Below are 15,650 nucleotides of genomic sequence, written 5' to 3'. Positions count from 1 at the left end.
TTATATATTTAGACATCAAAGTACAGTTGTAGTTATAAAAGTTCCAGTAAAGTTGAATTGAATTTAATATAAATGATGCTTTCAACTAGTGGTCATTATATAGTACGACATGTGTTCTAGAGTTAAAAATTGGCATTATAACGATTATAATTATACTCAGATATATAGGGGTCAGAGTTCAGAAGCTTAAATACTAGGGAGCTTTGTTCATATGCCAACCCAGGCATTTTTTAAAGTTTGTTATCGTGTGACAACCCAGACATTGTTTAAGTTTGATAAAAAAAATATTTACATATTACAATAAAATCAAAATACAAACAGAATGCCAGTCGAGAAATTTTGACATTCGACGTTTGTTCTTAATTCTTAAAAAGTAAGATTAGTGAAAACCATGTCACGTGATTAAAAACATTCGTTATGTCAACCACAAATTTCCAAATAATTCATTATTTACTTGCTGTCGCTTTCGAAACATCATGTCACCCTCTGAATATCATAATGTCACCCTCTCGTGAGCCCCAACTCGGAACTCTCTTCCGTAACTTCTTCAAAAGTAGTCGAATCAGAGGAGTTCCGAGTATTCTGCTTGACAACAACAATGGCTGCCGGCGGACGCTATCTTCTACCAACAGAGGAGGAAATGGCGAAATTATTGCAAGAAAAGGATTCTAAAAACACCAAAAGGGTCATCAATGGGGCCGTGGATTCCTTTAGACATTTCCTATCTACAACAGGTAGACCAAAGGATTTTGAAAACTTCGACGTCCATACATTGAACCTTCGACTGGGAGAATTTTATGCCGGGGTTCAGAAAGACGATGGGGCACCTCTTAAACGATCTTCGTTGAACAGTCTAAAATATGGTTTGATGAAATACATATTAAACTTATTGATACCAAAATTCATTCACTTATGTTTTTTCGGTATAATAAAACAATTACTGCCCTTGTTCCGGGTTGACATGAATATTTGCCCACCCTTGAGGTGTCATGTCACCCTCGGGCTACGCCCTCGGGTGACATGACACCTCTCGGGTGGTCAAATATTCATGTCAACCCGGAACAAGGGCAATAATTGTATAATGTACATGTTCGTTACCGATAACAAAAAAGGACCAATTTTGGATATTGACTTTAATTAGAGACTTTATATTAATGCTGTTACGGCCTCTTTTACTGACCTAATTAGCCGGTAGTTTACCTGTGGTGTGCCAGATATAAAAATATCATATTACTGAAATCATCACAATGTCAATTTTGAAAATCATAACCAAGTAATTGGAATTACCTGAATTACTAATTTTGCTGGATAGTTGTGGATCTCGTTTTGTATAGAAGTCTCTGCTGTTGCCGTCCAAGGACTTTTCTCAATTGTAACTCGGGTAAAATACCTTATATGTATACCTTATACCATATTCTGATATTCAGTAAGAGTTATTGCCCTTTGGTATTTCTATAGTTGACTTATCTTATCAAAGTCGCTGGCAATATGATGATCAGATTCACTTATTTCATATTTAATACATCAAGCCCATTGTCAAATCCTCATGTACCCTTCTCCCTCTTATTCAACAATTCTTTCTCCACACTGACTTTCTTTTTTCTTTTCTTTAATTTCTTCTATCCCTCGTTCTTTCTTTCATAATTACAGTACATACAATTTAAAAAAAAATCATCTTCAATATACTGTTGAATTTTAACTAATTATGAAGAATGGAAGGATTGTATGTATGATGTATGGATAAATTGAGTTGTAAATGTATTCTGTACTGTTGAAAAATCTTCAAAATTCTGATATTCACAGAAAGTTAGCAAACCATACCTATGATTACTAACTACGTACTGCATTCCATTAAATGAAAGATACACGCCCTCCTTCATGCAGAAACTTTGGAAAACATAAATAACAAATTCTCCACACGAGCCTTCGCTTACATTGCAGCAAATTAAAAGAACATTTGTTCAATAGAAACTTATGTGAGAGCCCGTTTTGTACGTGTGGATTTATTGGAGACAACTTTGATTTCCTCTTCATGTGTGGAAAATATCAAAGTCAAAGAGAAAAGTTCATTTTCACCCTGGATATGGACTTGAGCACCGATATACTGTTAGCAGGACACCAAGACATATCTGACGAAGAAATTATAATTATTGCTGCAGTGCAGAATTTTATTCTGTATTCTAAAAGGTTTGGCTAAAAGCAATCTTAATAGATAGCATAGTTAACCCCAGTAACCAATCTAAATTTTTTACCTATATACAGCTATGATGTCAATGCTGCTGAACCGCCGACGTCCTCAGCCGAGGCCATTCCTCATCGTGTGTTTCGACCCCTAGCTCGGTACATTCTCAAGGTGGGGGCGCGTCGGTGCATGGTGAGTGTCCAGCTACTAGTGTCCTTCTTCATCCACACCCAGCATGAAGATCTTTCTGCTGCCTTGGCCATCCTCTACACTGCTGATCTTTTAGTCCTGCCAGGTACTACCAATGCAGATAACATTCTCCACACAGACTGTACGGGGAAGCCTCCACATCCAACCTCCACTGGGTAGCTCCACGTCTGCCACCCTCTCTCCCTGCACCCCACCAGCAATGCTTCTTACTTTGCTCGCTTCCTTTCGCGGGCTTCACTGTACCTTTCCTCCCATGGCACTGTTAGCTCTATGACAATGATCTTCTTTGTTGTTGGTGACCAAAGAACCATATCCGGTCTGAGGTTGATTCGTACGATGTCCGGAAAAGTTAGTCTCTGTCTATTGCCTGAATGAGGATTCCGGAATATTTCTCTGAGCTTTGTGTTGATGTTGCACCTTCCTTCACGAAACTGAATTGTGTATGTTTGGACCTTGGTTGGTTGACCTTGCTCTTTCGTTCTTATTCCATAATGTCTGCCAGCTCCATTTTGACTTGATTGTGGCGCCATGTGCATCTCCCCTGTGGTAAGGCCACGCGAAAAGAGGTAAGTATGTGTTGTAGGGTTCCTCTCTGTCCACACTGGGGGCAGTCTGGTGTTTCTACAAGGTCCCAATTATGGAGATTTGCTGATGTTGGTAGCACGTCATACACAGACCGAGGGAGAAACTGCAGTTCGAATTGAGGGTACTTTCAGATTTCCTATCAAGACAATGCACTATGTACGTGATAATTAGATATCAATGTATAATATTCAAACAACTCGCTACTAATTTTCGTTATATATGTTTCACCAATGTTCTTTAACTGACATTTCATTCCTTGAATGTACATCTTATGTTTTAATACACTACCTACATAAATTGTAAATAATTAAGCAGTGTTGTAATTTGACCAATATTCTAGATAACATTATGTTGAACTTCTGAGGGAGATGGACTGTAAAAGCTTTAAGCTTGGTTCCAGATCCTTTTGCAAATTAAGAAATGACATTTTTGTATTTTGTTTTGCGTGCTATGGCTATGGATTAAATAAAATACTGTTTCAAACTAAACGAAAGGTATGGATATTTCATCAAAGCATTAAAACATATAAGAATGGTCCATTTTGACGTTAACTATTTGTATAATGATAGATCACACGGTTTATTCAAATACGACCAAATGTCACAATTTGAAGTCCATATTTCATTGTTTTCTTCGAAAGGGCGATCGCGCCTGCAGTGCTCGCCGTGCTTAAGCATTGAAACCTTTCCAGCTACGCGCCTGGCTGTTCCTGTGATTTCTAGGAATATCTCATGAGAAGTTTTATATTTTGGTTGAATAGGAATGATTTCTAAATAATATGCATCAAATACCCGGGAACTTGATCAGTACTAACTGATTCTATAAAGTGTACTTTCATCTTTTCTAGAATTATACCATGGCTGAAGGAGGCAACCGCAATGGACCATCAGCGGTTGAATCAATTTCAGACGACAAGAAATGTAATCAAGTGAATGCCGACGGCGGGTCGGATGACACATCAAACGACATGAAATGTATCCAAGTGAATGCCGACGACGGGTCGGATGTCCAAGCGAATGCCGACGACGGGTCGGATGACACATCAGACGATAGCATGGACGGATTCTTAAAAGTCAGTGTACTACGAAAAGAAGAGAAATCTACTGTTTTACTAGTAGAAGGTGAAGAATTCCGAGTTGAAAATGGCACACAGCACGTAACAGATGGCACACAACATGAAACAGAGGACACACAACATGAAGTGGATGACACACAACATGAAACAGGTGACACACAACATGAAACAGGTGACACACAACATGAAACAGAGGACACACAACATGAAACAGATGACACACAACATGAAACAGATGACACACAGCGTCAAAACACTTTAGTTACTAACGTTTATGTCCTCGCCATGAATATTCATGTATTTGCACTATGCACACTTTTTCTAGTCCTTTACATTAATGCCACATCTAACAACACTCTGCCGTTAAAGGAGAGAGATCTGCCGAGTATAGGTCGACCTAATCAAAGGTATGTGAACGCAAGCGAAGACACACAATATCAGTCTGACCAGGATTTTCTCGCCATTTGCACACGTGATCAAGAGTTTCAATACGTTCCAGACAGAAGCAATGAGAGCCAGATTTGTTCATCCTCTTCCGAAGAGACACCACACAGAATACGGGTAACAATGATTGATGGCGGGTATCGTATAATGGGGCCAGCAGCTGATGCTAATCGAGAGAACGAAGCAGCAACTGGTGGAATGGATGAGCACGAAGAAAGCATCCAAGGTAAGGCCATACTGAAAAGAGTTCAATAAGACATATTCCTGCTTTTCAAGGATGAAATTCAATGATGGGGATTTTCATGTACATGTCTTCCATTTTGAACAATCAATAAGATTTATGAAAATTAGTTTGGAGAGAAAACATTGATTATGATAATAATAAAATAACAGCAAAATCAGTACCAATAAACAAAGCAAAAATCTCACCTTTATGAATTAACGGTAATTTCCTCATCGTAAATTGCAGAATATAGGAGATAATTTAACGTTACAATATGCTGACATCGGGCTCGTTAAAGGCGTTGTAAAAGAGGTTCCTAGGTCCCCCATTATACTGTGATGGGAGAAAATACTGATATCTTACTGAAATATTCACTCAGACCTCATGGTATTCGTATTCGAATTTTCCCTCTTTATGTCAGTACACTCTCTCTCTCTCTCTCTCTCTCTCTCTCTCTCTCTCTCTTTTTAGCAAAGTTTTAGTGTAGCTTATCATTGTTAACGCTATTTTTTTTCAGGTATATGTCCAGGAGGTGACGGCTTGATAAATACATGTGGACTTGACAACTGGTTTTGTATGTTTTGTATACAACTAGATAAGAACTCACGATTACTCCGCGAGGTGAAACGTCTTGCTGATGATGGTATTCAGCCATTTCAGGTACAGCCTTGACACTATTTTTTTCTATTTGCATACACGAATTGTTTGGTTAGATATGTCTGTCTTGTCCTATTATCGTTATTCAGTATATCATCATTTGACGTAGGAAAGGCCCAACACACATACAATTTGGTACGACAGCGTTCAGGGTACAGTTTAGCCCGAGGTTTCTCTGGCCCTGTCACCAAGTCTGGTTTAGGCCCGACATGGTGACAGGGCCAGAGAAAACTCGGGTAAGGTACAGTTGTAAAATCAAAGATTCATTTCACAAAATATACAAATGTATCAATACGTAATCGAGCTTAAATAAAGATTATTATTATAATATATTTTAAATGCACGATACGAACACACGAGGCGAAATCTATAACCTGAATCTAAATATGAAAGTACCGAGATAAAAAAGATGGGTTGACATGGATGCAATGATTAATTCATATGTGCAGCAAGTGAACGACCTTTATGTACTTCTTGATGCAGTTGAAGGTACATAAAGTAATCATTGACGCACGTACAGACATTCGTCCCTCGAGTGCCACTCGAAACCAATGGGAATCTCGGTCGAATGACACGAGCACAGATCCATTGCAACTTTGCTTTCTAGAACAGGTCCCACGGACACACATGGTTTGGAATTAACATTGATAGTATTATGTATTCAATATGGGGTAGAGATCCTTATCTGAACCATATTTGATGCGGATTGTGATGGAATTGTTAACGACAATTTAGCAACACCCTTTATATCTATTCTATTTTTGCAGGATCTCTATAAGGCATATCTGTTAAGGCAGAGCGGCAAAATCACGGCAGCCAAGATGAGGCTATGTAGAAACCGTGACATGCGTAGCAGTGAAGCTTTTCGGATTTTGGGGATCCTGGAAACTCAATTGCGTCATACGTTCGTCTCTGAGAACGGAGAATGTGAAACTCTCGATCAGGTTATCCTGAACAGGGCAAGGGAAAACGGAAGGTACCAACGCAAACCAAATCTTTATAGCAGTAAAACCCATAGTTGTCATTAACACTCGTGTACCAATCGGTTGTACAAAATAACTTATTATCATGAGTTTGTCATTGCAAAACAACCACTATTGAATATTTTGTATACATAACGAGTATCTATTAAGATAATATGACTGGACTACGCTGATGTTCTTAATGAGTTCTAAAACATAGATTCCATCTACTTGTCTAAGTTGGTCAATCTTTCTACCAGACTTATATGGAAAATGGTCTACCGTACGTTCTAAGAACAAACAATGTCGAAAAAAAATCTTGCACAATATTTTTTCACATTATTTGGGAAATGGTAACTTTTTAATATGTATCACAAATGATATGGTATATGGAAACTTAATAGTATAACAAATGATTTGTTAAATGGTAACTTTATAATAAACACAATCTAGTGATAGATTACACACGGGATAATGTACAAAGTACTCCACACCAACTAATGATTAGCGACGTGTCCTGTGGTCAAAAAGATTGTCGCCTGGATATGCTGATACTTTTATTTACTATCTAAACATGTTGTCTACCAAACAAAATGTTTTGCTCACAGCCAATGGGAAGATATAGCGGAACCAGTGGCGGCATACGGACGGCCAACAGGGTGAGTTTATTTACTTCCAGACAAAGTCAATAGATTAGAAAAAATCACCAACATTAAAGTCATTACTATGAAATATAATAGAAGCCTAAAATACTTAAATAGAATAGCAAATTGAGAGAGATAGGTATTAAAGGATCAGATCCCTGGAGATAGGTATTAAAGGATCAGATCCCTGGAGATAGGTATTAAAGGATCAGATCCCTGGAGAAGACAAAACCACTGTAGTAAAGCAAGCGTGTATATCGTAATAATCAATGGAGTTTCGCGAGAGGATTTCTCTGATCAAAACAGATTTATACAGTGATATAGTAAGAAGAAACACTTCTACGTTCATTTTGCACATATATCATGATAAAAACGTCAACTACTATGTGTGTCTTTATCGAATTCTTTTGTTACGTCTATCATCCATTTCTGTGACCTTGGCAGTTGATGTTACGTCTGTCATCCATTTCTGTGACCTAGGTATAGGTAGTTGGTGTTACGTCTATCATCCATTTCTGTGACCTAGGTATAGGTAGTTGATGTTACGTCTATCATCCATTTCTGTGACCTTGGCAGTTGATGTTACGTCTATCATCCATTTCTGTGACCTTGGCAGTTGATGTTACGTCTATCATCCATTTCTGTGACCTAGGTATAGGTAGTTGATGTTACGTATACGAATATCATCCATTTTTAGATCTAGGCAGTTGATGAATACCGATAGACCACCAGTCTTCCTTTCACTACCGTTGCCTGATTCTGATAGCTTTAGGGAGGATACGGATCGTATCAGCGCAACGATTCAATATGCGGGTGTATGGTAAGTTAAATGTTTGCCAGCACATTGCGTATTGACTATGTAAAAAAGAGTATAATTACAACCAACTGATATCTAATTAAATACATTGTCTGGCGAAATATACAACACAGAATTGATTGAACTATACCAACAGCTGTTTCATCCTTCTAGGACATGTCAGTGATGCTAAGGGTCAAAGTTCTGATAACTAAGAGGCGACGGAGGTAACACAAAGTCAGTCAAAGAAATGTCAAAATATGGATTTGGAGAGGTGCAGCCCTCGTAATAGGTTTTTAAAGGACGTTAAAAAGTGTATATATTCTGAACCGTGCAACTATTCATATGGATTAAAACATGGTTTAATGATTGATATTACGATTTATTAGGTCACCCGAGACGAAGTCTCAGTTGACCTATTGCGATCGCCTTTTTGTCCGGCGTCGTCCGTCTTGCGTCGTAAACAATTTACATTCTTCTCAGTATTGCGTCTGTAGCATTCTGGGATGAAGGGCTACCAAGTTTGTTCAAATGGAGGACCTTGGCCTTAATTCAAGGTCACAGGGGTCAAATATGCTAAAATCTTCAAACTGACTTCTTCTTCATAACCAAAAGGCCAAGATACCAAATATTAGGTCTGTAGCATGCTGTGATGAAGGGCTACCAAGTTTGTTCAAATGGATGATATTGATCTCTATTCAAGGTCACAGGGATCAAATATGCTAAAATTTTCAACTATTTCTTCTTAATAACCAAATGGCCCAGAGACTCAATAGTTGGTCTGTAGCATGCTGGGATGAAGGGCCAAATGGATGACCTTGATCTCTATTCAAGGTCACAGGGATCAAATATGCTAAAATCTTTAAACGACTTCTTCTTAATAACCAAAAGGCCCAGACACAATCTTTGGTCTGTAGCATGCTGGTATGAGAGCTACCAAGTTTGTTCAAACGGATGTCCTTGACCTTCATTCAAGGTCACATGGGTCAAATATGCTAAAATCTTTAAAAAAAAAACCCATTCTTGATAACCAAGGGGCCCAGAGACCTGATATTGGATTTTAAGCATTCATGGGTAAAGGGCTATAATGATTGTTCAAATGAATGACCTTAACCTTCATTCAAGGTCTCAGGGGTCAACTATGCTAAAATATATTAAAACTCGGGTGACTGTTAAGGCTCATTGGCCTCTTGTCTATCATATAGGTATTACCTTGCCAGTGTTACCTACATTGTCCCGACCAACTCGACCGAGCTTCAGCATCTCACTTCTCGTGTATTTCTGCCAAATGGAGAGTTTTCTGCTGAAGGTATACCACAAGGTCGCTGGTGGTTCTACAATAACACTACAGACGGCCGTCTTGTCCGATTTATATCACCGCCAGAATGTTATACATTAAGTATGGCACATTACGTAAGAGTGTTTCAAGATGATGACATTGAAGGAGAGCGAGCACAACAACAAGAAATGCGACATGAACATACAGACGAACAACGTCATGAACTTACAGACGTACGTCAAGAACATACAGACGTACGTCATGAACGAACAGACGAACAACGTCATAAACATACAGACCAACAACGACATGAACATACAGACCAACAACGTCATGAACTTACAGACGAACAACGTCATGAACATACAGACGAACAACGTTATGAACTTACAGACGAACAATGTCATGAACATACAGACGAACAACGATATGAACTTACAGACGAACAACGACATGAACATATAGACGAACGTCATGAACATACAGACAAACAACGACAAGAACATACTGACGAACAACATGAACATACAGACGAACAACAACATGAACTAACAGACGAACAACAACATGAACATACAGACGAACAACGTCATGAACATACAGACGAACAACGTCATGAACATACAGACCAACAACGACATGAACATACAGACGAACAACAACATGAACATACAGACGAACAACATGAACATACAGACGAACAACGTCATGAACATACAGACAAACAACGACAAGAACATACAGACGAACAACATGAACATACAGACGAACAACAACATGAACATACAGACGAACAACAACATGAACTAACAGACGAACAACAACATGAACATACAGACGAACAACAACATGAACATACAGACGAACAACAACATGAACATACAGACGAACAACAACATGAACTAACAGACGAACAACAACATGAACATACAGACGAACAACAACATGAACATACAGACGAACAACAACATGAACATATAGACGAACAACAACATGAACATACAGACCAACGACATGAACTAACAGACGAACAACAACATGAACATACAGACCAACGACATGAACATATAGACGAACAACGACATGAACATTCAGACGAACAACATGAACTTACAGATGAACAACATGAACATACAGACGAACAACGACATGAACATTCAGACGAACAACATGAACTTACAGATGAACAACATGAACATACAGACGAACAACGACATGAACATACAGACGACCAACAACATGAACACAGATGAACAACATGAACTTACAGACGAACAACGACATGAACATACAGACGAACAACATGAACATACAGACGAACAACATGAACATACAGACCAACAACGACATGAACATACAGACGAACAACAACATGAACATACAGACCAACAACGACATGAACATACAGACGAACAACGACATGAACATACAGACGAACAACAACATGAACTTACAGATGAACAACAACATGAACATACAGACCAACAACGACATGAACATACAGACCAACAACGACATGAACATACAGACCAACAACATCAGGAACTTACAGATGAACAACAGCATGAATATATAGACGAACAATGTCATAAACATACAGACGAACAACATGAACATACAGATGAACAACGACATGAACATACAGACGAACAACGATATGAACTTACAGACGAACAACGACATGAACATATAGACCAACAACGACATGAACATACAGACCAACAACATCAGGAACTTACAGATGAACAACAGCATGAACATATAGACGAACAATGTCATAAACATACAGACGAACAACGTCATGAACTTACAGACGAACAACGTCATGAACATACAGACGAACAACGTCATGAACATACAGACGAACAACGTCATGAACATACAGACGAACAACGTCATGAACATACAGACCAACAACGACATGAACATACAGACCAACAACGTCATGAACTTACAGACGAACAACGTCATGAACATACAGACGAACAACGTCATGAACTTACAGACGAACAACGTCATGAACATACAGACGAACAACGATATGAACTTACAGACGAACAACGACATGAACATATAGACGAACGTCATGAACATACAGACAAACAACGACAAGAACATACTGATGAACATACAGACGAACAACAACATGAACTAACAGACGAACAACAACATGAACATACAGACGAACAACGTCATGAACATACAGACGAACAACAACATGAACATACAGACGAACAACATGAACATACAGACGAACAACGTCATGAACATACAGACAAACAACGACAAGAACATACAGACGAACAACAACATGAACATACAGACGAACGACAACATGAACTAACAGACGAACAACAACATGAACATACAGACGAACAACGATACGAGCATACAGACGAACAACAACATGAACATACAGACGAACAACAACATGAACTAACAGACGAACAACAACATGAACATACAGACCAACGACATGAACATATAGACGAACAACGACATGAACATTCAGACGAACAACATGAACTTACAGATGAACAACATGAACATACAGACGAACAACGACATGAACATACAGACGACCAACAACATGAACACAGATGAACAACATGAACTTACAGACGAACAACGACATGAACATACAGACGAACAACATGAACATACAGACGAACAACATGAACATACAGACCAACAACGACATGAACATACAGACGAACAACAACATGAACTTACAGATGAACAACATGAACTTACAGATGAACAACAACATGAACATACAGACCAACAACGACATGAACATACAGACGAACAACGACATGAACATACAGACGAACAACAACATGAACTTACAGATGAACAACAACATGAACATACAGACCAACAACGACATGAACATACAGACCAACAACATCAGGAACTTAGATGAACAACAGCATGAATATATAGACGAACAATGTCATAAACATACAGACGAACAACATGAACATACAGATGAACAACAACATGAACATACAGACCAACAACGACATGAACATACAGACCAACAACGACATGAACATACAGACCAACAACGACATGAACATACAGACCAACAACATGAACATACAGACCAACAACATCAGGAACTTACAGATGAACAACAGCATGAATATATAGACGAACAATGTCATAAACATACAGACGAACAACATGAACATACAGATGAACAACGACATGAACATACAGACGAACAACGATATGAACTTACAGACGAACAACGACATGAACATACAGACCAACAACGACATGAACATACAGACCAACAACATCAGGAACTTACAGATGAACAACAGCATGAACATATAGACGAACAATGTCATAAACATACAGACGAACAACATGAACATACAGATGAACAACGACATGAACATTCAGACGAACAACGATATGAACTTACAGACGAACAACGACATGAACATACAGACGAACAACGACATGAACATACAGACGAACAACGTCATGAACATACAGACGAACAACAACATGTGCATACAGACGAACAACGTCATGAACATACAGACCAACAACGTCATGAATACAGATAGGTTATTGCAGTATTTTGTTTAATCCCGTTAACCTGAATAATTGTTGTCTTGATGAATTTATTGCTATGTTGACAGGTGCATGTGTTTTTTTTGTCTTTTTTGTTTTTGTTTTGTTATTTTTTTTTAATATTTTCTACAAAATTATGTTTTTTTTCCATATTTTTATAAGTGATTTCTTCATTAATATATCAACAGATATAGTACATTACAATTATCCCATTTCAAAGGCAGCAACAAAACACATTTTCATTTTAACATTAAGCTTCTGGCAAATGTTCTCGCCTCAGTTACAGATCTGGGCCCAGTTGTTCAAAAGGTGATTAGGCTAATAACATTTTAACAACATTTTTCAAATCCTAATATGATTATTTCTGGTAGAACTTAATTACTTGACAAAACTTTATGAAACTCTGTAATTCATAGTTCTCTTCCAACTGCCATAATTTCAAGACGATATACTCACAGGTTTTTTTAACAAATGAGAAATGAAATTTTCACTAATCAAGTGATTAAGCTAATCACCTTTTGAACAACTGGGCCCTGAACATAATGGTTATTCTGTGCATGTTCAGCTTGTACATGCTTGGGATTGCTTTTCTGTGTTAAAAGTCAAAGGTCAAGGTCACTATTGATAAATATAGAAAATAAGTTTCAATGCAATAACTTGAATTTTTTTTGCCAATCAAACTACTTCATACAATGCTTCTTTCTTAAAGTGCTTGCTTGCTTGCGATTGCTTTTCAGCTTTGAAGGTTAAAGGTCAAGGTCATATTTACTTCAGGTAGAAATCAAGAGTTCACGGGTATTAGCACCACATTCTACTGTCAAAAATGTATTTTTTATTCCGTGTTTTGTTGGCGTTAATGTCAGAGTTTACTCCAGGTTTTCCAGTAATCTGCCAGTTTGACCCCCATCCAGACTTTTCACTTAAATGTTTTTCCTACTGTTTTCATTAAAAATAGAATCAGGAGTAAATTGTCAAAAATGCATCCTTTATTGTAAGGCCTTTACATGCTGATTGTAATTTGATATGCAGATGTACAATGGGAGTTTTAAAACTGCCTAATTAAAGGTAAAGATAATTTTATTAAATTTGGTTGATCAACGTGCCGATGGCTCAGTTGACGTGGCAAGAGTTGATATGACCAACACAGAAACTGAGCCCTCGACAGGATTGATCAGGCTACCAGGAAACTGAATATGTATGTGTGTGTGAGGGTGTATGTATGTTTATCGGAATATTTACACATGCATTTATTGAGTATTTATGGTTTTATATGTACTTCTCGTTCTGTTTAATTGATGATGATAATGATGATATTAATGATGATGATGATGAGTATGATGATGATGAAAGATCTAGGTCATGATGATGATGGTGAAGATGATATTATGATGATGATAATAATTGTAAACCATTCATATTGGAATTGATGTGTGTTTGTGTGTGTGGTTCTTATGCATTTATGCATTTAAAATGTCTTTAAAAAAAAATCATAAAAAAAAGAAAATAATAATAAAATAAAATTTGGTTGATCAATGGTAAAAGGTCACTCTTGTCGATTTTGAAAAAAAAAAAAAGTCCAATAAAATGTATATGTTGCAACATTTGGACTATACTAGGTATAAGAAGTAATTCAGTAACAACGTAACCCATAGGGTTAAGCTCAGGTTTTGAAACAGACACATTGCGGGGCTCTCTGACATTTCAGTAATCTAGATATTTTTAATTTTACCTTCACGCACAAATGTTTTACGGTATCATACACTTTTCAATTTGATTATATTTTCATATACATTGTATTAGTAATTCTTAAATTGTAATAGATACATAATCAAGAAGAGAGTGGATCTTTAAAATGAAGCAGAACAAATTACCAGATCATTAAGAAATATTACCAAATTAGATTAAGCCAATTTTCTGTCATTATGTATTATTGTAAAATTGTAGAACACTGACCATCGAATATATTCAATAAAGATGACAAAACACATAGAGTAAGAGAGGAACAAATCACAGTTAAGAAAGATTATTCATTGACATAAGATGGCTAAAACATTGTCGATGTCCTGACTGATCACAATCCCTGGAGTACCGAGAATGTGCCTAAACCTCTACCTGTGAAAACCGGCCAAATTTTCTGGTCCCAGTGTTACACTGTATAACACTCGTCAGATTCTTCCTTCCTGCATTTCTTAAGGAAACACAAGTAAAGGAAAAATAAGATTTTCACTAATTAAATGATTAAGCTAATTACCTTTTGAACAACTGGGTCCAGGTATATAAGCAACAAAACAAAAGACTAACAGAAAAAATAACAACATAACAACAAAAAAGATGATCAATATGAAACTTTATAACATACCATTGTTCTACAGAATAAATAAATTTGGTATACATAAAATGATTTCTTAATTTTACCAAGTGTTGGTACTTGTTACTGTAATATAGTCCCCGTATGCCCTTATACTACATTTATACAACACTTATTCCGTAAGTGCATTATAATAAATTCGCTCTTCTACCGTTTTAAAACTTAATAAACTCCTTTGTATAAAAATTCTACCTGCACTCTTTCAAACTCACTCAGTCATTCTTTCTAGGGCTTAAAGGCTGAAAATAAAGGTTGATATGTATAGATACACTTTTACAGTGATAGTACAGTGTATATATGATTACTTTGCTGCTTTTCAAAATTGAAAGTAATTTTCATGTTTTAATCCAAAATGATAGAGAATATAAACAAGGCATCGCAAACGATACAAATCCCCTCGCGTGCTAACACATGAACTCTGACGCAAAATGGGGGGTGGGGTTATTGCAGGACATTGAAATAACATCAGTTGTCATTTGCACTGAACTGCAATAGACATGGATGGGCTTATTATCAGGTATGGGCTCATTGCCAGATAAATATGGTATATACTGTTATGCATTCAACAGTATCTGGTTACGCTGGTCAGGATCCATTCAAAAATGAAGTCGCAACAACGCTGACAAAGATTTTC

General features: G+C 37.3%; 3 protein-coding genes across 6 annotated transcripts; all 3 read left to right on the top strand.

Annotated features, from left to right (window-relative positions):
• The first annotated feature begins 1,476 nt into the window (after positions 1–1,476).
• Positions 1,477–10,400, top strand: LOC117343163. Of its 4 annotated transcripts, none has more exons than XM_033905489.1 (7): positions 1,477–2,374; positions 3,825–4,722; positions 5,237–5,379; positions 6,144–6,352; positions 6,947–6,997; positions 7,680–7,802; positions 8,984–10,400. In XM_033905489.1, exons 1-7 carry the CDS (start codon positions 2,372–2,374, stop codon positions 10,308–10,310), a joined length of 2,754 nt encoding a protein of 917 aa, XP_033761380.1. In that variant the 5' UTR covers positions 1,477–2,371; the 3' UTR covers positions 10,311–10,400. The 4 variants fall into 4 exon arrangements, with proteins under 4 accessions (XP_033761380.1, XP_033761382.1, XP_033761383.1 ...); XM_033905491.1 differs by having other exon boundaries at positions 2,895–4,722; XM_033905492.1 differs by having other exon boundaries at positions 1,477–2,477.
• LOC117343273 (involucrin-like) lies at positions 10,316–11,661 on the top strand. Its single transcript, XM_033905617.1, has 2 exons — positions 10,316–10,619; positions 10,727–11,661. The coding sequence occupies exons 1-2, from the start codon at positions 10,316–10,318 to the stop codon at positions 11,659–11,661; spliced, it is 1,239 nt and encodes a 412-aa protein (XP_033761508.1).
• Positions 11,662–11,666: 5 nt separating this feature from the next.
• Positions 11,667–12,641, top strand: LOC117343272 (sex-determining region Y protein-like). The gene has a single exon (XM_033905616.1). The coding sequence runs from the start codon at positions 11,667–11,669 to the stop codon at positions 12,639–12,641; it is 975 nt and encodes a 324-aa protein (XP_033761507.1).
• Positions 12,642–15,650: the final 3,009 nt, after the last annotated feature.

The sequence above is a fragment of the Pecten maximus genome, chromosome 15 (assembly GCF_902652985.1).
Source record: "Pecten maximus chromosome 15, xPecMax1.1, whole genome shotgun sequence".
Classification (NCBI taxonomy): Eukaryota; Metazoa; Mollusca; class Bivalvia; order Pectinida; family Pectinidae; genus Pecten; species Pecten maximus.
The sequence above is the reverse complement of the archived record's forward strand: the minus strand, read 5'-3'. Positions and strand labels throughout refer to the sequence as shown.